The following is a 22,018-nucleotide window of genomic DNA, read 5'->3' as shown; positions in this document are numbered from 1 at the left end:
TTGACTGGGGCAGCTCAGGACTTCATGGCCCCCAGGCCAACCATGGTGCTGTCTCAATGGGTCATCGGCCCAACGCATGAGAAGGGCCATACCTTGGACTTGGTTTTCTCAACAGGACTGGAAGATGGTGGTTTGGATGTGGAGGGGCTGGTTGTGACCCCATTGTCATGGTCAGACCACTTCCTGGTCAAATTTAATCTATTAGCTTCTTCTTCCCTCTGTAAGGGTGTGGGATCTATTAAGATGATCCACCCTCGGAGACTAATGGATCCGGATGGTTTCCCGAACGCTCTGAGAGATTATCCGTCTGATATGGTCAGTTGAAGCTCAGGTCACCCTATGGAATAGGGATATGACCTGGGCAGTTGACACGATTGCACCTAAGCGCCCTCTCCCTGCACACAGAGCCCAGACAGCTCCTTGGTATACATCTGAACTGCAGGCGATGAAATGAGAGGGGAGATGGCTGGAGCGCAGGTGGAGGAAATCCCACTGGGAGTCCGATCGAACATGATTTAGAGCCCATTATCTGGCCTATTTCATGGCAATACGGCTGGCAAAATGGCAATATTTCTCCAGCTGTATTGCTTCCTCAGAATGTCGTCCGGCAGAGCTGTTTCGGGTGGTCTGGGATCTTCTTCATCCGGGAAATCCGGTGGAGATCCCAGACTGCTCATCAGCTCTCTATGATGAGTTTGCCATTCATTTTTAGGGAAAAATCACTCAGATTAGCAGTGGGTTGGACTCCACCATTACTGCAGAATCAGAGGATGTGTCCAGTGTGCCGTGCTTAGGTCAAGTATTAATGGATGAATTTCAATTGTTGATACCTGAGGATGTGGACAGGGTGCTTGGATCTGTCCGTTCTACCACCACTCCGCTTGACCCTTGCCCATCTTGGCTAACTGGAAGATCTGCCAGGGAGGTTCACACCTGGGTCCAGGAGTCCATGAATGCCTCTTTGAAAGAGGGAGTGGTTCCTACCACCTTGAAAGAGGAGGTAATTCAGCCACTCCTAAAAAAGCCTTACCTGGACCCAATGCTAGTGATTAACTACCGCCCAGTGGCAAACCTCCCTTATTTGGGCAAGGTGTTGAGCGGGTTGTGGCCAGGCAACTCCAGGAGCTGCTAGATGAAATGGATTTTCTGGATCCATTTCAATCGAATTTCAGGCCAGGTTCTGGTACAGAGACTGCCTTAGTCACCCTGTATGATGACCAATCAATGCCATTGACCATGGTGTCCTTCTGGATAGACTGACTGGGTTGGGAGTTGGGGGCACCGCTTTATGGTGGTTCTGCTGCTTCCTGGCTGACCGTGTCCAGAGGGTGGTGCTGGGGGACAGTTGCTCTGTCCCATGGCATTTATGTCATGGAGTTCCTCAGGGCTCGATACTGTCCCCCATGCTGTTTAATATCTACATGGAACCGCTGGGAGAGGTCATCAGGAGGTTTGGGCTGAGGACTCAGCAATATGCTGATGACACTCAACTCTATCTCTCATTTCCCACCAATCCAGGTGAGGCAGTTTCTGTGATGAACTCATGTCTGAACCTGATGGTGGACTGCATGAGGGTTAATAAAGTGAAACTCAATCCAGACAAGATGGAAGTGCTGTTAGTGGATGCTATGTCGGACAGGCTGGAGGGTCATTTCCCTGCCCTGTATGGGGTTACACTCCCCCTAAGGGACAGGGTCCGCAGCCTGGGGGTGCTCCTGGACCTCAGTCTAACTCTGGAAGCCCAGGTGGACTCGGTGGCCAGGGGCACCTTCCTTCAGCTGTAGAAATTATACCTGGGGCCCTACCTGGATGAGCGGAGTCTCATGACAGTTACACATGCACTGGTAACATCTTGCAATGCGCTCTACGTGGGGCTGCCTTTGAAGATGGTCCGGCGACTGCAACTGGCCCAGAATCGAGCTGTGTGGCTGGTGAGTGGTAGGGCTGCTAGGGGACACATCAGGCCGATTCTGTTTAAATTACATTGGCTACCAGTTGCTGCCTGGGCCCTATTCAAAGTGCTTGTTTTGACATATAAAGCCCTAAACGGCTTGGGCCCTGGATACCTGAAGGACCACCTCCTTCCATATGAACCTACCCGGCAGTTAAAATCTATACAGGGGACCTTTTTGAAAGAGCCATCCCTCAAGGAGGTAAGTGGTATGGCTTGTAGACAAAGGGCTTTCTCAGCAGCTGTCCCCAGACTATGGAACACCATCCCAATTGAGATTAATCTGGCGCCAACGCTGATGAAATTTCGGTGCCAGGTCAAAATCTTCCTGTTCCAGAAGGCTTTTAATTGAAATAATATCAACTGTGGGTCCTGATGGCAATTTTTAGAGTATATATTTTAATTGTATTTTAATTGTTTCATCTTTTTTACTGTATTTTAATTGTTGAAAGCCACCCAGAGACCTTTCGGTAGTGTGGGTGGCATAATGAATGAATGAATGAATGAATGAATGAGCAAGCCAAATAACAAAAACATATCAAACTAGATCTCCCAAGCGTGGTGACCTCCCAGTAGTTAAGAGTCCAACCCCCATGATCCCTCACCAATGCTCATGTGAGCTAAGGGTGCTGCAGTGGCCCAAAGCATCTGGAGGACAACAGGATGGGAAAAGACTGAAGCAGAGATTCAACGTAGACCATGCTGTACCTGCAGCAAATGTTGGTTGACATGTAGCAGATGATGTTGGACTTGAGCATTCATTTGGTGTATCCGTGATTAACGGTGATGCAAAACTCACTAGATTATTGTAGACACTACGAGAAATAAGCAAACTGCTAAACAACCATTTACAAACAGATTATGACTAAGAACTCCCAAGAGAAAAATCTGTATTAAAATCTTAGATTGTTTCAAAAAATTATTTTGAAGATGTCAGAAAGCAATTAAGCTATTTTACAATATCCCTGTACTCAGATGTGTCACAAAATTCTCTGCACCACAAAGTCACCAAGGGAATTTTGTTGTCTGCTGTGGTTTCATAAAAAACACCAAATCTAATTTCTATTAATGATGTCAGTTTCTAAACATCTAGAGAATCATCATTAATAATAAGTTCATATTCATTTTTAGTCTATCATGTGAAATGAGAAGAATGACGGCTTACCTCTGACTCTGGGTTCTTAGTTCTTTCAGGATAGGAGTAATTTCCTGAAGCATTTCAATATGTTCCTGACTGCGGACATGACCCATAGCCTGAACTAGCGTAAACAGAACTGTTTGGATATTGTCTTGCCATAATTTATATTCACCCAAGAACTGTCTAACACTATTCTCATAGGGGACATCTTCACCATCTGCCAGAGCTGCTTCTTCATCCTACAATAAAGTAACATTCATTATAATTTAGCTGCTTCTTCGTCCTGTAACAAAGGAATATTATTATTTTTCTCTTAGAAGTGGCTGTCAAATGGCAAAAACATTCCTTCCTAGGTGGATAAGCCAGCTGTCAGCAAAAAGGCAAGTCCTGTCTTTTGAAGTTCAGCGCATATGTGACCAAGTACCCCTTGAAAAATGCATTATCTATTGCTCAGCTCCTGCAATGCTATGCAACAATTTGTTTATTTCTCTCTTCACATACTACTGGAGAGACATAAACATTCCTTCCCCCCAGCCACTTGTGTGCTGCCTCTTCCTAACTGTAGAGCAGCAGGGGTGACTGCGGCCTTCCAGATGTTTGGGCCCACATCTCCTAGTTGCCTTATCTAGTATAGCCAATGGTAAAGGACTATGAGAGTTGTTGGCAAAGAAACATCTGGAAGACCAGCATTTCTAAATCCTGTTCCAGGAAATATTAAAGCTTATTATAACATAATTTCTAGACAGATCTAACATTCTTGTTCTCTCTCTCTCTCTCTCTCTCTCTCACACACACACACAGTGTGTGTGTGTGTGTGTGTGTGTGCAAACGAACTATACAAGAATGTTAGATCTATCAAGAAGTGATGTTATAATATATACTTTATTATATTATATTTGCAGTGTTTTTCCTGGAGCAAGTTAACTGCTTAGTACGTTTTCATCTACTGTCAGAGAATTAGCTCTGGTGTCTTGTTTTATTAAAAAGAACCGACTTCTCCAGCTGCAGGCATATTTTCTACTTAGCACAGCAATTGAAGGGATTCAACAGTGGCTGCATAAGCATCTGTGCTTATAGAGTTGCCTGCAGTTCATGGAAGTTAAATGGATATCCAGTAATATGATCTAACAGCCATTCTTACATGCAACACACAAAATGCTCCATGGAGTTACAAAGCCTGGGAGAAGATAAGAAGAATGCTGTGCCTCCTTACAAGTTCTGATAGTCTACTACAAATGTAAGGTTTCACCTTGCAATTCTATACATATAAACACTCTGAATATTACCTTTGCCATAGCTTTCAGCAAGTGTTTCACATCCCCAAGCTGTCTATTATGTCCAGTGAGCACAGTTTTAATACTATCAACCAGATTCTGAATGGTTTCACACACAGTTTCTATCTGCTGCTCCTTCTCTGTCTGGGCAGTCCTCTGGGTAGATGTGTCCTGGGTCAGTTGTTTGTGAGCCAAAGAAAGCCATTCTGAACTACCAATGGGATTATCAAGATTGGTGCCCTAAAACAAAGGAAGTTTTCAACTGTTAGCCAAAAAATAATAATTTGCAAGCAAGACCAGGCTCGGTTTCCCCACTCAGGCAAAAGGCTCAGTATGCATAGTCAAGTTTGATGTGGCCACAAAAAGGAAAACACTATTTTAGGCTACATTAACAGAAGAATAGTCCCCAAATCCCACGAGGTACTAGTTCTCTTCTGTTTGGCACTGATGGCCTCATCTTGATTACTGTGTCCAGTTCTAGACACCACACTTAAAGAAGGAGGCCAACAAACTGAAACAAGTTCAGAGGAGGGCAACAAGGATGATCAACAGGGGGCTGATCAAGCTCTATGAGGAAAGACTGAAAGATCCAGGCATGTTTAGCCTTGAGAAAAGAAGACTTGGTGGTGGTGGGGAATCTGACAGCACTTTTCAAATCCCTGAAAGGTTGTCATAATAGAAGAGGGACAGGACCTGTTCTCAATCATGCCAGAGTACTGGACACTCAACAATGGGCTCAAAACAAGACTGATTATTAGAAAACACCACCCATTAGACTAGTACAATAATGGGACCAATTACCTCAGGAGGTAGTAAGTACTCCAACACTGGATGCGTTCAAGAGAAAGTTAGCCAACCAGCTGTCAGATATACTTTGATTTAGATTCCTATCTTGAGCAGAGCTTTGGATTTAAATCCGACTCCATTATTCTACAAGTTCCACTATCTGCACTGTGACTGGACATGGCATATTGATGGGCACATCTATCTGCAAGGGGGAGCTGGACTACTCAGCATGACCCTATGGTATGGAGAGTGATATATATATCTACCTTTATTAGCTGTTGGGTATCTCACCCGCCCTGCACTGAAAGATTAGATCCATTGACCCATGTGTGTTATTTGCTCCAGTTTCATGAACAAACTACCCAAATAACATCTGGCTTATACCACTTTTTAACTACCTTCAGCTGACATGGCCTTCCATGCCTGTTTTTGTTAAAATGGGATTTCACTGCATCCCAATAATATCCATCCTGCCTGATCATAGTTGCGTTTATACATTGCTGTGTCTGAATATTGTTCTAAAACTTCAATTAACTCAGGATAAAGTGGAAAGATGTTTAACCAGACACAAACTTCACAGTACTTAAAATGATTCAGATATCCTGAAAAGTATAATCCTCCGTCAAGTTAATTTTGACTATCGTAGCGGTTTCCAGGGTTTCGTAGGTGTAGTTAAAAGCAAATGGAAAATGAAGGAAAGTGATCAGGAATAATCCAGAGCTCACCTTTACATGATTTAGTTATGGTTTGAAAATATAGTTTGGTATGATATGTAAATGGATATAGCACAACAACTTAACTTTAAAAAAATAACGTATGTGCCTCTATTGAGGAGCTTCAATTTCCTCTCTGATTTCTGGATTTAAGGCAAATCATTGTTTCCTCTAACATTCAAAATTAGGCAAACTATAATTTATGAGATCATACAACTTTACAGTTCCAACTTTGCAGAAAATTATGATTTGCAAAACCTATGACTTGCCTAAAATGATAAGCAGAAGAAGCAGAGCCCAGAAGGGGAAATGAGAGCAAGTACAAACACATAGTTTAATTCTTCTAAAATGAACTGTCTTTTATTTTGCCTCTCTTGCCCCTCCCTAAAAAACTTACCACTCTGTGAATTAAACGAAGCTCCAGTTCAGAAACTGAACTGTTGAACTGTGATGCAAAAGAACACATTTGTTGGCATCGTTTGACAAGTTCAAACAAGGCAGCATCCAGGTTTAAGGCTTCTGCTGTTCTGGTACGCAAGCTTTCAAAATGAATGATGTTGCTACAGAGGAAAGTAACCTGGAAGGGTAAGAGGGAAAGCAAAAAAGGGTCAATCATAAAAATATGTTAAAATATTTAGGTTTATTTCTTTCAAAAATGCACTGAGTTTAGTTATATAAAGAATACTGATTTTAGAAATCAACACATTCTAAACTACAAGGCAGCTGCCCTGGACTACCATTAGACTATTTGTCCATTGAGCCTATCTGAGACAATTGTTCTCAGGCAGAGGTCTTTCAGTGTTCCCTTTTGTTGTTGTTTAGTCGTTAAGTTGTGTCCGACTCTTCGTGGCCTTATGGACCAGAGCACGCCAAGCCCTCCTGTCTTCCACTGCCTCCCGGAGTTTGGTCAAAGTCATGTTGGTAGCTTCGATGGCACTGTCCAACCATCTCGTCCTCTGTCGTCCCCTTCTCCTCTTGCCTTTACTTGTTCCCCAAAATCCTTTAAATTGAGAGCCAAGTGTTGGAAAATATTGCTACACCTCAGAGATATGGTCCCTTCAACTTTGATGGTATGACTGCCCAAATGTGTAATCCATGAAAGTTCACACAGCAATAAATTTGTTACTCTTAAAAACATCATAATCCTTTGCTTTTCACTGTTATTACAGATAGTCCAAAAACAAGTTTGAAAGATGAAAAACACAAATAGTTTATATTAGCACAGTATGAATATATAAATTCCACCGATGTGGACCACACCCTTCTGTTGCACCACTGTATCTGGCAACCTAATAAGAAAGAGGTCAACCTAATAAGAAAGACTCAACTTCCAGATAACCTCACCAGGATGACTGAGAATCTTCACAGACATAGTACCTGGCAAAATATTCGCTAGATGCCTAGCTTCTCTTCTGTTAACAAAATGTGTTGCTAAAAACCCATCACAAACTCATTACATCCTCCAGAAGTACCTGGTTGGCTCTTTGGCTTTCTTTAAGGACAAGATTTCTTCTTTCAGCTATTGTAGCATCAAAATCTTGAAGAACTGGTGCTAATGCTGGATTAGCTCCTCCTGCCCATTTCAAGCGCTGCTCAATACTTGCTTCCAGTGCTGCCAATTTCTCCTGCGTAAGTAAAACAGCATGAAAATTTAAATCTTACCATTTGCGTTTACACTGGTCCTGTGCAGAACAGATCTTTGCAATATGATTAAGAATGCAGGCCAACATGTTTCCAACAGGGAAAACTTCAAGTATACCCTCCCTTGAAGGCTTGAAGTGACAAGCAGTAACTTGTACCATTATGCAGCAGCAATCTGCACTTAGGAAGAAGGATTGCCCCTAAGTTAGGTACTTTGAGATGCTGTTACCCTTCTGCAGTTTCAAGTGTACAGAAATAATGGAGTTGAGGAAATCACTATTCCCCAGTTCTTTGCGAACCAGTTACTTGGCATCTGTGTATTCAGTGTACAGAGACATACCTTTCTCAATGTTTCCCATGTTTTCTTCATGGAAGAAACTAACCTGAACTGCTGCAATTGAAGCTTCAATCTGGCCAAGGGTATGAAGTTTCTTCTTCATGCTGGCTAGAATTGCAGAGCGAGGTGGAGGAGTGACTGTCATGGCTTGTGGGCGATTAATGAGGAGATCTTCATGCTGCCACTTTTGAAAGAGAAAAAAAGACAGACATTTTAGTTCAGAGTTAGGGAATGGTGCAGAAATGAATAAATCAGCAAGCTACAGCCACCATAAAAACAAACACAATCCTAACCTAATGGTTAATTCAACATGATATTTCAGTCAGTGAGGACTATCACTACCAAATGATAAATACAGAACTTAAGGAATAGTAAAAGTACTGTTCTGATATAAGAAAACTATATCCTACTCAATAATGTATGGCTGTGTAATTAGAAAGGGCAATCATCTTGAAATATTACAACTATCCTGCTTCCACAGAGTTCCAGCAAACTCTATTCCCAACCCTTCCTACCTCCACCATCCTCTCAAACGCTATGGGTGATACGAGAATTATCATTCTTTCAGGCTCAATTGCACCATTCTTTTGAGAATACTGGATATACCTCTAAGATGTTTGCTGAATTATTACTACTAAATGCATAATATATACATTAAAACTTCAACAGGCAACCTGATTTGTAAAAAAACAAAAGTTCTCTCTTCATGGTACAGATGTGTCCCAAAACACCCATCATGGACTCATATGCTCTTCCCACATTTGCACAAAACATTCTGAGATAAATTAGTGACTTACCTGGAACATAGCAATATGGAGCTGCACTCTCTGAAGGCTTGTCTTACAAGAAGAAATACTGGTCTCCAGTCTCCGTACAAGGTCATGCTTCTTCCATGCAGTATCATATGAACTGGCTAACACTGTTGCTCTGTTCATAACCAATTGTGAATATTTGCCAATTTGGATATTGTGTTCTACTGCCTTTTTACATAAATCATCCACTGAGACTTTGCTTTCAGCCCCAAAGTCCTTTGCTTCTACTTGAGCAATTATATCCACACCCAGAGCACTAATGAAACTGCACAGTGTAAGTCCCAATGCTTGATTTGGAAGGCCAATTAAAAGTTGTCGTACAAAGTCAGCTGTGAAAGCTTTGATTGGTTTGGCCATTTGATCTTCACTAAAGCAAGAATTCCGATACAGTGTTTTCACATTGACCATAGGCACTGGTCCATTCACAGTGTTTTGATCTTCAACTGAACTTATACCTTTGTAAAAAAGATCACAGAGAATTAGAACAAGGATCTAAAGACTCTTCTCTACTGCTTGTATCTCAGAATGGTGGAAGAATGACATCATGTGGCATTTTGCAACAGGCAAATAGGTTAGGTTCACACTCTCTTTAATGTAACTATGAACTCAATCTTAACAGCTAGTGTGATGCAGGAGCTAGAAATGTATCAGGGCACGGGGCATGTATGAGCCAGCACTGAACTATGAAAGTCACTGCGTGACCTTGGATTTATCATTCTCTCTCTCTCAACCTCATCCAACCTCACAGGATTGTCATGAGGCTTACACAGGAAGAAAGATCCATGTACAATGCCTTAAGCTTATTGGAGGAAAGATGCAATCTAAAAGCAAGACATAAATAAAAAAATGCACTACAAGGTGCATGTACTGATTTAGCTAATTCCATTACAGTATTACCAAATTGTCATTAGGATTGTGCATAGGTTGAAATCTTGTTACATAACTTAAACCCACAAAAAGGTGGAGATGTCACTAGCAGGACACACATTAAAATTTCTCCTTTCTGTCCCACAGTTTTTCGAACTCTGAACATGTAATGCCCTGAATCATGTAGAAGCCATGGGAGCTATAGGATGGAAGGAGAAAGTCTTTAATTACTGAAAATCACTGCCAGCAGATGGCATTACAGCAGGGGGCAATTCTCAGTAATTGAAGATTTCTTCCTTCCCTCCCAAGGCTTCCATGGCTTCTTTGTGACAAAAGAGACTTCTTGCACATCAGATAAGATGTGGAAGTCTTTAATTACCAAAAATCTCCTCTTGCCAGTGACATAATCATCGTTCTGCAGGCATAAATTATGCAAAAAGGATTGCACCCATATGATATTACATGGTGCCTCGCTTAACGAGCGCTCCGTTTAATGACGAAACCGCATACCGACGAACATTTTGCGATCGCAAAAGCGATCACTTTGCGATGTTCCCTATGGGGGAATTTCACTTTGCGATGATCGGTTCCCTGTTTTGCTTAACAATCATCACAAAGCAATGATTTTTTAAAACAACTGATCGGTGGTTCCAATATGGCCGCCAGGTAAACAAAATGGCCACCTGCTGTGTTGCCTCGCATTAGAGGCACCGAAAATGGCCGCCGCAATGGAAGATTTTCGCTTAAGGTTAGTTTTTAAGCCCATAGGAACGCATTGAAGGGGTTTCAATGCATTTCTATGGGCTTTTTAAAATTACATAGCGATGAATTCACTTAGCAGCGATTTTTGCTGCACGGATTAACGTTGCTATGCGAGGCACCACTGTATCTTGGTCTGCTCCTTCAGGTCTTCATCTGTGCTAATTTTTATGTTATGCAAAACTTCTGCATAAAAAAGGGAGACAGAATTGCATCACGCGCAAAATGTAAAATGGAAACTAATGGGTGCAGGAATTTCGTTATTGTTGACATCACTTTCAAAGCATTTCAAGTAAGCCAGTTATTTTCCACAGGAGAATATGGATACAGACATTTAGTCTGTTTTATCCACTCAACATTGAGTGTTGACATTAACAAAGTCAGTACTCAATACCCATATAGAATATCTCACTGTTCAACAGTAGAGCAAGTTATGGAAACCTAGAGTAAATAAACAACCTAGAGCAAATAAAGGGACAACTCTTGAGTTTGGTGTTCTGTGCCAACACAGAAATAAATTATCTGCATTTGTTGATTCACATGTCTTGCAACTTTACTAATAATTTTTCTAAACAACACAACATATTTTCTGGCAATGCCTCTTTCTAGCCAAATAACTGTATGCCTATATACCATTAACATAATCATTTTACACTCTGCTGGCACAGCTGGTTGCGAGACAAAATTTAAAGTTGAAATCTCATAGTGTCACAATTAGAGTAGGTCCACTGAATCAGTGAGGATTTGATGATTCTCCTCTGTAAGTTTCACCGATTCAATGGTCCTACTCCAGTTGTGACTTATCACAGGATTTCAGCCAATTTTCTGTTTTTTACCCAACCAGCTATTATTATTCAGAATTTTATCTGCCCTTTAGCTGAACACACAGAAGATGAAATGTTTTAAAATATATTGTATTTGTTTACCTGCAAGAGTTTTAGAAAAAGTACCACAGAGTCTGAAAAATTCCTTTATTGTCTGCAGCCTTTTCAAAAAGAAAATCTCTTCCAAAATTTGCCGATGGTTATCATCATCAAAAAAGTTGGCTTGGGTACTGCGAGCTTCCCTGATTATGTCTATTCTGCGCCAGGCAACAGGAATCTCCATCTTGTTTAGCTGAATTAAAATAAAGAGTTAGCTTTCTTGCCTTCTAAATGTCTCACTGTCAAAGTTAATTTCTGAAGGAAGCATATACTGTACCTTTTCAACTAATAAGCCAAATGCTGTTTCCACTTGGGCAAACATTCCATCAAATGCTACCAACAGCATCTGGCCAGCTGACATCTTGGGTGTTTCATCCACTGATCCATTCCTTGGCTGAATGAGTTCAGCATACTGGGCATGAAGCATCCTAAAAAAAGAAGCAGTCAATAGTTAGGGTTATTTGGTTATTCAAGACCTAAAGATAGACACAATTAGGACTGCTGCTCTGTTTCAGAAATGTATGTGTTCTACAGATCAATTCTATACATTTCAATTCAGAAGCAAACCCCACGATATTCAATGAGACCTTCCATTTACATTTCACAAGACTGCAGCTTTAAGTGATATATCCTTAATACAACTACATACAAATAAAATAAGGCAGAAGAGAAAGAAGCAATCCAATATTGATGCCTTCATTAATGAAGCAGTGATAATCTTAGAAGCACCATTCCTCTATAAAACACAGAGGACTTCTCACAATTGTTTTGAAATGAATTACTAAACCAGCTTACATCAGGAAACAATGACAAAATATACAGATGGTATCTGCACATGCTAGAATTGCCAAGTGATTATAAAAGAACATTCACTCTCACAGTCATCTAATGTCAAGACTTTTTCAGACTCTTCAACTGCTTTCTTCAAGCTTCCTTTTACTTGTCTTCCTAAATTCATCTTTTATGCCAAAGGTATACCCAATAGTTACCATTTATCATTGCAATGTGATTTTAATTGACCCTTTTTACTTTGCCTTCTAAACTAGCATTCTGAGAAAGCTGGTTTTGGTCACTCTTTCAAGTAACTGGAGCTCAGCAAGGAAGGTGTGTTCTTGGTTCTACTAGAGCTCCCTGGAGACTTCAGTACCACTGACCATGCCGGCCAGCTGGACCAACCCAAAAGGTTATGGCTAAGGTTACTTTTAAAATCCTACCTACTTTGCAGGTTTCAGACAGTGGGACTATGGTTTAAACCAATAGTATTTAGCTTGGATTTATCTGTTGTTCACAGTATCATTTAAACTCTACATGAAACTGCTTCCCGTCAATAAAGCTTAATCTATCTAGATACAGTGAAACCAAGGTAAAATGAATCATGCCTACAGGTCATTTACCTTGCAACATCAATATACTGAGCATGCGTTTCTTCCTCAAGACCCATGGCTGCACTTCTTAAGTAAGCTTGAAGAGACTCAACCAGAGTTTGCAAAGGTACATCAGTGATTTGTTCAAAGAGACTATCCAGTTCATTCAGCATGCTTTCTAAAGTGTATTCTCCTTTCATTAAGCATCTAAGAGCTTCTGGGAAAATGATCTGACGGAAATTTGAATTCAGTTCCTGTTTGAAGAACAAACATGTAAATGACGCACAAAACAGCCAGTATCTTCTTTGTTACTCTGCCATTATTTGGTTTTCAAAGGATAACAGGTCAGAGAAGAGAAAGAGAGAAACAAATAAAGCACCATACTTTGGAATGTTTTTTTGCATTAGTTCATAATTTTTAAAAGTATTGTTTAATCAGGCATATGGCTGGGTGTACTAAAATACATGCCTTAGATATGTCAATTACATCTGATTTGTGTTTATTTAGTATATACTGCCTTTCCAGCAATGTTCCCAAAGTATTACAAAATCACACCAGGCAACACGGGGCCAGTCACAACATCTCTCAGGCTTGACTTCCCTCACAGGCTTGTTGTGAGAATAAAGTGGAACAGATAATCAGACATGCTGCTTTGAGCACATAGGAGGAAAGGTAGAACATAAAAGTAACAAATAAATAAAAGTAAAAGTAAAAACATTATGTTAAAAACAAGTCAGTCCTTACAGGTAGGAAATGCAAACATACAGAAAAATCCTTTCTTGTAAGAAATATGAATGAAGATACATCTTAAGATTTTGTCTTCTCAGACTTGTTAAATAGCCAAATAAAATGCGATGCAAATAAAAAGCAAGGAAAGGGTGAGAAATAAATTCTAAAAGACTGAAGATCTTCTCCAGATCTAATACTGGAGCATCAATCCACTTAAGTGACATCTGCAAACCTCCAAGGAGAAAGCAGCCCTATTTAGGGAGTTACAAAGTAATCTGCTGCAGTGCTATGCTGCCTGCTCTAAACTGTTTTCACCTTCTCTTCTCTTAAGTATAGAAATGTTCCTTCCAGAGACTCAATGCATTAGATATACACACATAAATCTGCAGGGCAACACACAGACAAGAAGGCTTGACTCATACTATTATAATTCCTTATTGAAAACCACAAGTCCATACTGCCCAGAAGCAACTATGTCATGCTTCCAATTTTGGAACAAAAATCAGCAAAATCAAAACATGTGTTTCATACAGAATGCACTTAGAAACAGGTTCCTTCAATGAAAAGACACTGAATTTTCTGGGTGCCATCCTATGTACATTTATACAGAAGAAAGCCCCATTATTTTCATTAAACTATTAGTTTCTATTAGTGTTCTTTCTAACACCTTGACATTTCTGACACCTTTAGAATCCTTCTTCAGCTTTATTTCATCTATACTCCATAACTTTGTGACAACATGACTTCACATATATTTCAGCATATTCATTATTCTGTACTATACTTTACCACAAAGAGGGGCTTATTTGGTAATGATATTACTAAATATATTGTAGATACATTTCACCTGAAGTGATATGTAAACACCATTAGCTAGGTGAATAGCTTCTGATGCTTCAACAGGGTTAGGAATATCCAGATCTTGTGGGACCAGATGACACTGCTTCAGTAACTGCACAAGACAGGTAACATTCCCACTCATGCTACACAGCTCCTCCAAGAACCAGGCTCCATCTCTTGACGTCAGATCTACCAGCTGTTCTCCAGCACTAGACGCAGCACCTTCCATCATTAGGTTACGCCTAAATGAAAAGGTTAATTGGTCAATAAATAGATTTATTATTCATTTTATGTATCTCAAATCTTTATCAAGACTCTTTAAACATTTGAAAGCATAAAGTTCAATTCCTAGATACAGCATGTTAGTGAACTGTAACATGACACAAAAGAAAACAAAAGGGACACCATTAAAAAAATGTGTCAACTGGTAAATTTTGAAAGAGTCTCACCTGGTCAGAGTACACAGAGCAGAGATGATAACACTTGCTAAACTCAGTGAACCTTCTTCCCCGTTTTCATGAAGGAAGACTTTAATGCAACGCTCTATTTCTTTCAACTGTTCCTCACACACTGGAACAGTGACCGCTTCTTGCTTTAAACGTTCCACTTGTCGGATAAGCCTGCTGTTTATATCTGCAGCGTATCGCTGCAAAGTCATTTCTGTAGTAGTTATGAACTGGCATACAGCAGGAGGGGGCTGAGGAGCATATTGAATTTCATACCTGAGGAAAAAATTAAGTTACAAAATATTTTAAAGCACATTGCTTGTTCCCTGTAATTGACAATCCAGTCACCTCCCTAACATTGATTGCCCTGCTGTTAAACATTACAGTACTACTGTATAATCTTTGCAATGCAAGGTCACAGCAGAAGTGGAATATAAAAATTACTTAGGTAAAGGTTTCCCCTTAACAAATTGTCCAGTCGTGTCCTACTCTAGGGGGCAGTGCTCATATGTTTCCAAGCCATAGAGCCAGCGTTTGTCCATAGACCGTTTCCATGGTCACGTGGCCAGCGCGACTAGACACGGAACGCTGTTACCTTCCCACCAAGGTGGTACCTATTTATCTACTTGCATTTTTATATGCTTTCAAACTGCTAGGTTAGCAGGAGCTGGGGCGAGCGACAGAAGCTCACTCCTTTGCGTGGATTCGAACTGCTATCTTTTGACCTTGCAGCCCAGAGGCATTGCAGTTTAAGCCGCAGCGCCAACACATCCCACTATTACTTACTGATATTCAAAACTGAAATAGCAAAGATATAAGTGCTTATTGCTATTAAAGCTGATTTACATTAGGTTATACTGTAACACCATTTCACACAATCATTGAGCTATAAAAGGAATTAGTTCTCTGCATTTTTATCCAATAGGTCTGACAACTTACTTCCGGTAAAGTTCTTGACAACGTTCAATTGTCATGTTAACAATGAGTTCTTCCATCCAAGTCTTCCACTGTTCAACACGGTGTTTCTGAAACACAGTCTTGGGGTACTGAAGAGCTACGGTGGCATAATTGTGCAGTTGCTCAAGACATCCACGTAGAACTGACCGCCTCTGCTGAAGTAAAGCGCTGACCTCTCCCTCTAACTGTTCACACTGACTGATCAAGTGAGCCTGGCCAGCATTCTGAAGGAAAGCTGTTGCAGGTACATAACTTGGAGGACCTTTGAAATGAATCGTTAAGAAAACTGAGCATGTCCACAACTGTTATAATAAAAAGATTCAAAAATTATAGCTGTTACTTGAACAGAATAAGCTCACAGCCACTGCATCCCACCATTACTGGCAGAGCATCAGACCATTTAGGTTCACCACCTTGTGTGGAAGATGGCCTTCAGTATGTGGCTGCGGCCATAGTGGCCATAGTTTTAAGTGCATGTGAGTCTGAAATAACAAATAATACAACCACTATGGAAAACCACATAGAGACTCTAAACCACTACATAAATCGACCAACTGCTTTTTAATGGCCCTCATACTACCATGCCACACTCAACCTAACAGAAGGTTAGAAAGGGACAGAGAGTAAGCACTTTGTTATTCCATACCTAGATCCATCTGGGTACTAATTTCCTGGAGCAGACTTGCAAGTTGTGTTGCCTCCAAATTATTGAAAGCAGCTTGATAATGAGATATCCATTGATCAAATTCATTCAGTTTCACCTGGATTGCTTCCTGTACAGCTCTCTGCTGAGACTGCAGCTGAGTGTGTTCAGAATACCTGCATTAAAAGAAAGTTGCAACCTCATATGAATATGATATTCAACTCTAAATTTCTATGGACATGTACATGGGAAACTCTAGCATATTTGGCATATGGAATACATTGCTTAATGCTTCTAAAAATAAACACAATGTAGTCTGGAGCAAGAGCAACAATTTTAAACACACCTTTGTTATTGTAAATACACTAAATTTGGACTTTGCACTGCATTAGTATCTAATTGTTTTGCATGCATGTACTGTGGTTTTAGTTAATTAGCTTCTGTAAACCACCAGGAAGTCACTGATAAAGGTAACATATCAATGTTACAAATAAAACTTATTTATACGGCCACAAAGGATATTACTGCATTGTGATGGCACATGCTAGAGACAGACAAAAGACTACATAATACTGAATAGAGTATTTTTGGCAGACAGAAACCTTTATTGGCATACTGTACAAAATTAAAACACACTAAGATGCAAATAAAACATTCAGCAGCTAACACGTGGCAGGGAACAATCATATAACATTATTAGGGCTCCGCTTTCTGCAACAGCACGCTGTGTTGCCTCTGCATGATGAAGTAGATCAGTGATGGTGAACCTATAGCACATGTGCCGCATCTGGCACGCGAAGCCCTTTCTTCTGCGCTAAAGTACAAAAAAGCATACATTTTAATACCTGTGCTGTAGTGTATGAGATGGATGATCCCCTTCTTCTGCTCCTTCCAAATAGTCGCTCTCTTCTAGTAGCTTGCTTTGCAATTTCTCAACTTCTGTTAACTGTTCTTGCAAATTTAAATATTCTTCTAAACTACTATCCAATTTAGGTAGCACAGCCAGCATTTCATCTCTGTTTTTAAACCAGTTGACCTGTAAAGAAATATTACATTAACTAAAGTAGACACAGGAAAGAGAAAAAGGTTGTGGGGTCCTTCTAAACAATCTTAGGACAAGAGTGGATGACACCACTGTTTGACCACTAAAAAAAAAAATCACAAACATAAGCTTGCTTTTGACCATGCATGAGCTTTCATCAAGTTGTCTCTAACAAAGCTGTGTGAGAGAGATTCCAACAAAAGAGAGACAAGACATGAAATCTGTCCCGAGTCTGCAGAACCCATTCTGAAACTTACTTTAGCAGAGAAGTCTAGACTGCCCATCTGGCCAAGATATCTGGAATTTTAATATTTCTTCTGTACCACCCCGGTTCTGTAGGGTCCAGCCTCATGACGACCCATGAGGGGTGAACAGCTAGCATTACGTTTGTGAATTTTTTTGCAGTATAATAAAAGTATCACCCTCCCTTACCTCTGGATTATGGACAGAGTATTAAAAATATAAATATAAAAAGATGTGTGTAATTTCTTTCAAGGTTTACTAGGCACATACTTAGGGAGTTCAAAGCAAGTCTAATTTTTAAATGACATGAAATGGTAAAACACATAATTTAAGCACTTGTGTTTCCATATCTTAAAGGACAAGCCTTAAATTGAAGAGTAACAAAAGGAAGGAAAGTGTTTGAAATTCTATAATCAAAATTATTTGGAGTGAAAAAAAACTTACACACTACTCCAAGATTTTAAGAAAATAATAAATTTATGATTGCCAAATATTAACATTTTTAAAAAGGAGTTAAGCACACCTTTATTTCTGCTACTCTGGAAGAGAACAGGCTGCGCGTGATATCTCTTTCCATTTCTCTCTTGCTCTGCTTGTTTTCAGCTTGCTGCCCTCCTCCACCATACACTGCTCCAGCAAATCCTGCTTCTCCTCCTGCAGTCCAGTCCACAAGGGGGTCATAAACAAAAGCTTCAAGTAATGTAAGCAGGGTTTCCCGCCCTCGCCGCATTATGTGCAGAACCTATTTTTAAAATACATTTATTGTGTTAATTATGTATTTGCAATTAACAAACACAGATCAGTATTTATGAACCTTTGAAAAAGTTGTGCCCAACATCTGAAGGCTGGGACCAGACATGCCTTCCTGGAAACGGTATTTCACAAGTAACCACTACATAGAAAAGCCACTGATAACAAAATACATGGGGATTCAGATCTGTATAAGCCTATATTGCACAGCCTACCTGTTCACAAGAAAGCCTGAACACTCCCTCTACTCCTGTTACTCCAAATGCTGTTTCAATATTTTGTGTCATCCGGAATGGAACTTTCTCTGGCACGCGAAGGCTTTTTCCTTTTTCAAAGCAAACATTATAATCTATGTGAACTACTTCTCCAGTAGTCATATCTATAAGAACATTATCCAAATGTCTGTCTCCAAGGCCGATGATGTAGCCAACCATGGACATAACTGCAGTGGATCTTGCATAAGACTTAGGAGAAAAAAAAGAAGATCATATGTTTGTTTTCCTGCCAGTTGAGAGAAATTTAAAACCATGATGAAGCAACAATGTCAGTGAACAGATAACATGTAGAACCATGTTCTCTTACATAAGGTAAAGCACAGCAGTGGGGAAGAATTGCAGACATACAATTTTGTTATCCTGTGGTTTAAATAATAGGAAGTGAAAAATAAAGGGTAAGCATATCAGTACCTCTATGACCCCCCCCCCAAGCAAGCTGCCATCTTTACTACTGAAATTATCACACCCAGGGCTGTACTACAAAACAGTTATATTATCAGGGGTAGTGGCTTTCTGAAATAGGGGAAACCATTTTTAACATTTATTCTCAATCAATAAAACAAACCAATCAACATGCGTAGATAAAAAGCAGATGTACATAAAGCAAGGAACTATACTGCACACACTCATCCAAAACAACGCCACACATCTTTTGTGAGTCCTCTGCCTACCTGTGTTACTCTCCACCATTCATCAGGTGTTGTACATGATGACCAAAGTTCTTTGGCAAGAAGATTGGGTGGTGTTGCTTCCATCAATTCTTCTAAAACAGACTTCATTACATTTAGAGGCCAATCTCGACGGGACACATCCAAGCTCAGTCCGACTGCCTTCAGTGCTGGTCCAATTTTACTGTAGTACAATTCGCTAGGTCTAGGTACTATTCCAGGATTTTGAGGAGTCTGATAGGAATCCTGAGCCTAAAATTAAATATTAATTAAATATTATTTGCCTACCCAGATTAATCTGAGGAATATTTGTTTAGAATATTAGAATTAATTATTAATGGCAGTATGATTTGTAACAGGTAAGTAAATCTTCACTGTTGTTTGCTCTTAGTATACTGATTGTTTCTTCACCAGGTATCTTTTTACCAAATCAATCTTTTACAAACAGATCAGTTTAAGGAAGAATACTGAAAAAATCAAGATCTCAAAGTGACCTCTATGTATTTTACAGCTACGTTTAACTATTACATTATGGGTCTATCACTTCATAAAATGCACCTCATATCCATCCCATTTTTGTGGTGCAGCCATAATACCATTTTTATAAATACATTTTTCTCTTTCTCCAAAATCCTCTCTCCTGCTTCAGCTCTAATTTTCCTCTTTCCCTTCTCAGCCGGAGGAGCAAGAACATGCCGAGCAGTTCTAGTTGCCCTCTCATGAACCCACAGCAACAAAGAGCTATCAAATCTTACTTTATTATATACAATGTCGCAAATTCTTCCACTGGCAATTCAATCAATTTCAACAGCAAGAGTACAAGATCAAAACAAAGTCTTTTTCTTTTCCCTTCAGCAAGTTACTCCCCCTAAAGTGATACATAAAACTGGCAATTTTTGTAGCTTCCCAGTTTTCACATTTCTTTCCAATGCACTGCAACATTATGCTAATACTCCAAATATGTAGGTGGTTGTTATTTAAACATTTATGAGTGCGCTTAGCAAACAGACAGTATGACAGAAGGTAGAACTCAGCTTTGAATGGCAAATATTAATAAAATCAGCTACACGTGAGGTAGGCAGGATTGGAAGAAGTCATTTATTATAAGGGTCTTAGCATATATTTCTCTGCTAAGGCAAAGAAAAACCTCTGATCAGAATTAGACATACAATTCTAATCAGTTTTTACTCTGCCTTAGAAAATGCAAGCTAGTTGGATAGCTCGGTCATTTGGATATCAGGCTGCAGAGCCAGAGGTTGGGAGTTCCATTGCTCGCTGTGCCTCCCAGGAGAACAGCCAGCTTGTGTAGCCATTAGCAAGCTGCACAGTCCTAGAGAATCACTCCCAGAAGAAAGGGGCACTCTAGGACTGTAAACCACTCCAAGTACTCTATATAACTAGAAAACCGCAGAAAATATTGCCATGTGATGGAGTTGAGCTGACAGCATGTAATTATTTAATTACAATAAGCATTAATGGAGGAATTACAAAGAGTCTAATTCCCCAGTGACATCAGGCTATATAAAATATACCTTTTGTGCTTGTAAAGCAGCTTCTCGTTGCTGCCATCTTTTATAAAGTCCAAATAAAGGGGTAGCTCCATCCACCCACTGAATCAAGCCTGATCTTGTTCCCAGTGGTGTGACAGAGTAATGCCTGGCATGGAAGCGAGGTGTCTCTTGACGATTTATTGTAGCAAACATTGTGTTAACAATGGACAGGAACTGCATTATCCGTTCATCAAGATGCAGATCCTCCAGTCCTATAGGAAAAAGTAGACACACAGAGAGTTTTACACACACATACACAATTATCTTCTTTAAGGTTAAAACAGATTCACATTATCACTTGTAGAAAGAATCACAGGAAGGACAGACAAGTGTTCATGTGAAAAAAAACCTTCTTAGCTCAGGCTGCTAGATTCATCTTGGGAAGGGCCAGGATCTAACTACAAGAGTACTGGAGGTCTTAGTATGCAGTTTGACAGGACACAAAGGCTCAGTGCTTTTATTCTGTATCGCATCACAAGGTGTATGACAAGTATGTCAAAACATGTTTTGCTGTGTCTTATGGAAGGCTTGTGTAGGGCAAACCCAAAGAGCTAGAGTAACAGCACAGTTTGGATCAGTGTGGCAGGGATGGGAAGGAAACATCAAATTTAAAAGGCTACGTAGGATTATCAGGGACAAGAATCTATGAAAGCCACAGAGCCTCCAGTTCTGTCCATCAATGCCAGGTCTTCCAAGTTCATCTTCAGCCTTCCACCATCTCCTCACTTTTATCACTCTATTGTAAAAGCTAGATGTAGGAAACCAAAGTTGTTTTTAACATCCTAGAAGTATAAGAAATAAATCACAACTCCGCAATATTCAATGATAACATATTTCATCATCCTCAAGCGTTTTGTTAATGTCTCCTTTTACATATTATTATTAGTTGTATACTTTTTTGTACCAAGTTATTGTTTCAGACCTTCAGAAATGATTTAGTTAAACCCAATGCTACCATCTGTTTCAACCCTTACTACTTGTCTTGTGTGTTTGTTGTGTCTTCTCCCTTCCTGAATGAATGTTCCATTCCTGAACATCATCTTTATTGATCTCAAAATGCAAAGCTTCCCTCTTTGACATCCCAGACTCACCAGGATCAGCTGTCAGCTGCTGCTCTCCTTACTTAGGATTGCAGAATCCTTCCCACTCTCTCCTAAGGCCCTCTAGTGGTCCACTGAACGTGCACTAACTGTGTAATTACAGAAGAGGAAGGGATGGATCACAGGAAAATTGTGCCCTTCCAAGATCCAAAACACCATGGCATATAACTTGATAGAAACTGAATGGGGCTCTTCCCTCAGAGTCTTTTG

At 40.0% G+C, this 22,018-nt stretch overlaps 1 protein-coding gene across 1 annotated transcript in view; it reads right to left on the bottom strand.

The window, feature by feature from the left end:
- Window positions 1-22,018, bottom strand: part of SMG1 (SMG1 nonsense mediated mRNA decay associated PI3K related kinase) — a 118,174-nt gene that overhangs the window by 5,254 nt on the left and 90,902 nt on the right. The window contains exons 41-59 of the mRNA XM_020802964.3: window positions 20,691-20,920; window positions 19,162-19,410; window positions 18,431-18,679; window positions 17,989-18,207; window positions 17,026-17,216; window positions 16,184-16,356; window positions 15,520-15,799; window positions 14,584-14,856; window positions 14,142-14,376; window positions 12,596-12,819; window positions 11,479-11,629; window positions 11,205-11,394; window positions 8,638-9,107; window positions 7,887-8,024; window positions 7,335-7,487; window positions 6,260-6,439; window positions 4,376-4,603; window positions 3,117-3,328; window positions 2,660-2,766 (exon numbers count right to left, since the gene is read on the bottom strand). Of these exons, the coding sequence (XP_020658623.3) occupies window positions 2,660-2,766; window positions 3,117-3,328; window positions 4,376-4,603; window positions 6,260-6,439; window positions 7,335-7,487; window positions 7,887-8,024; window positions 8,638-9,107; window positions 11,205-11,394; window positions 11,479-11,629; window positions 12,596-12,819; window positions 14,142-14,376; window positions 14,584-14,856; window positions 15,520-15,799; window positions 16,184-16,356; window positions 17,026-17,216; window positions 17,989-18,207; window positions 18,431-18,679; window positions 19,162-19,410; window positions 20,691-20,920 (4,152 nt within the window). The remainder of the gene's footprint in view (window positions 1-2,659; window positions 2,767-3,116; window positions 3,329-4,375; window positions 4,604-6,259; window positions 6,440-7,334; window positions 7,488-7,886; window positions 8,025-8,637; window positions 9,108-11,204; window positions 11,395-11,478; window positions 11,630-12,595; window positions 12,820-14,141; window positions 14,377-14,583; window positions 14,857-15,519; window positions 15,800-16,183; window positions 16,357-17,025; window positions 17,217-17,988; window positions 18,208-18,430; window positions 18,680-19,161; window positions 19,411-20,690; window positions 20,921-22,018) is intronic.

The sequence above is a fragment of the Pogona vitticeps genome, chromosome 13, assembly GCF_051106095.1.
Source record: "Pogona vitticeps strain Pit_001003342236 chromosome 13, PviZW2.1, whole genome shotgun sequence".
NCBI classification, from domain to species: Eukaryota; Metazoa; Chordata; class Lepidosauria; order Squamata; family Agamidae; genus Pogona; species Pogona vitticeps.
Note: the sequence above shows the minus strand (reverse complement) of the source record. Positions and strands in the feature narration are given on the sequence as shown.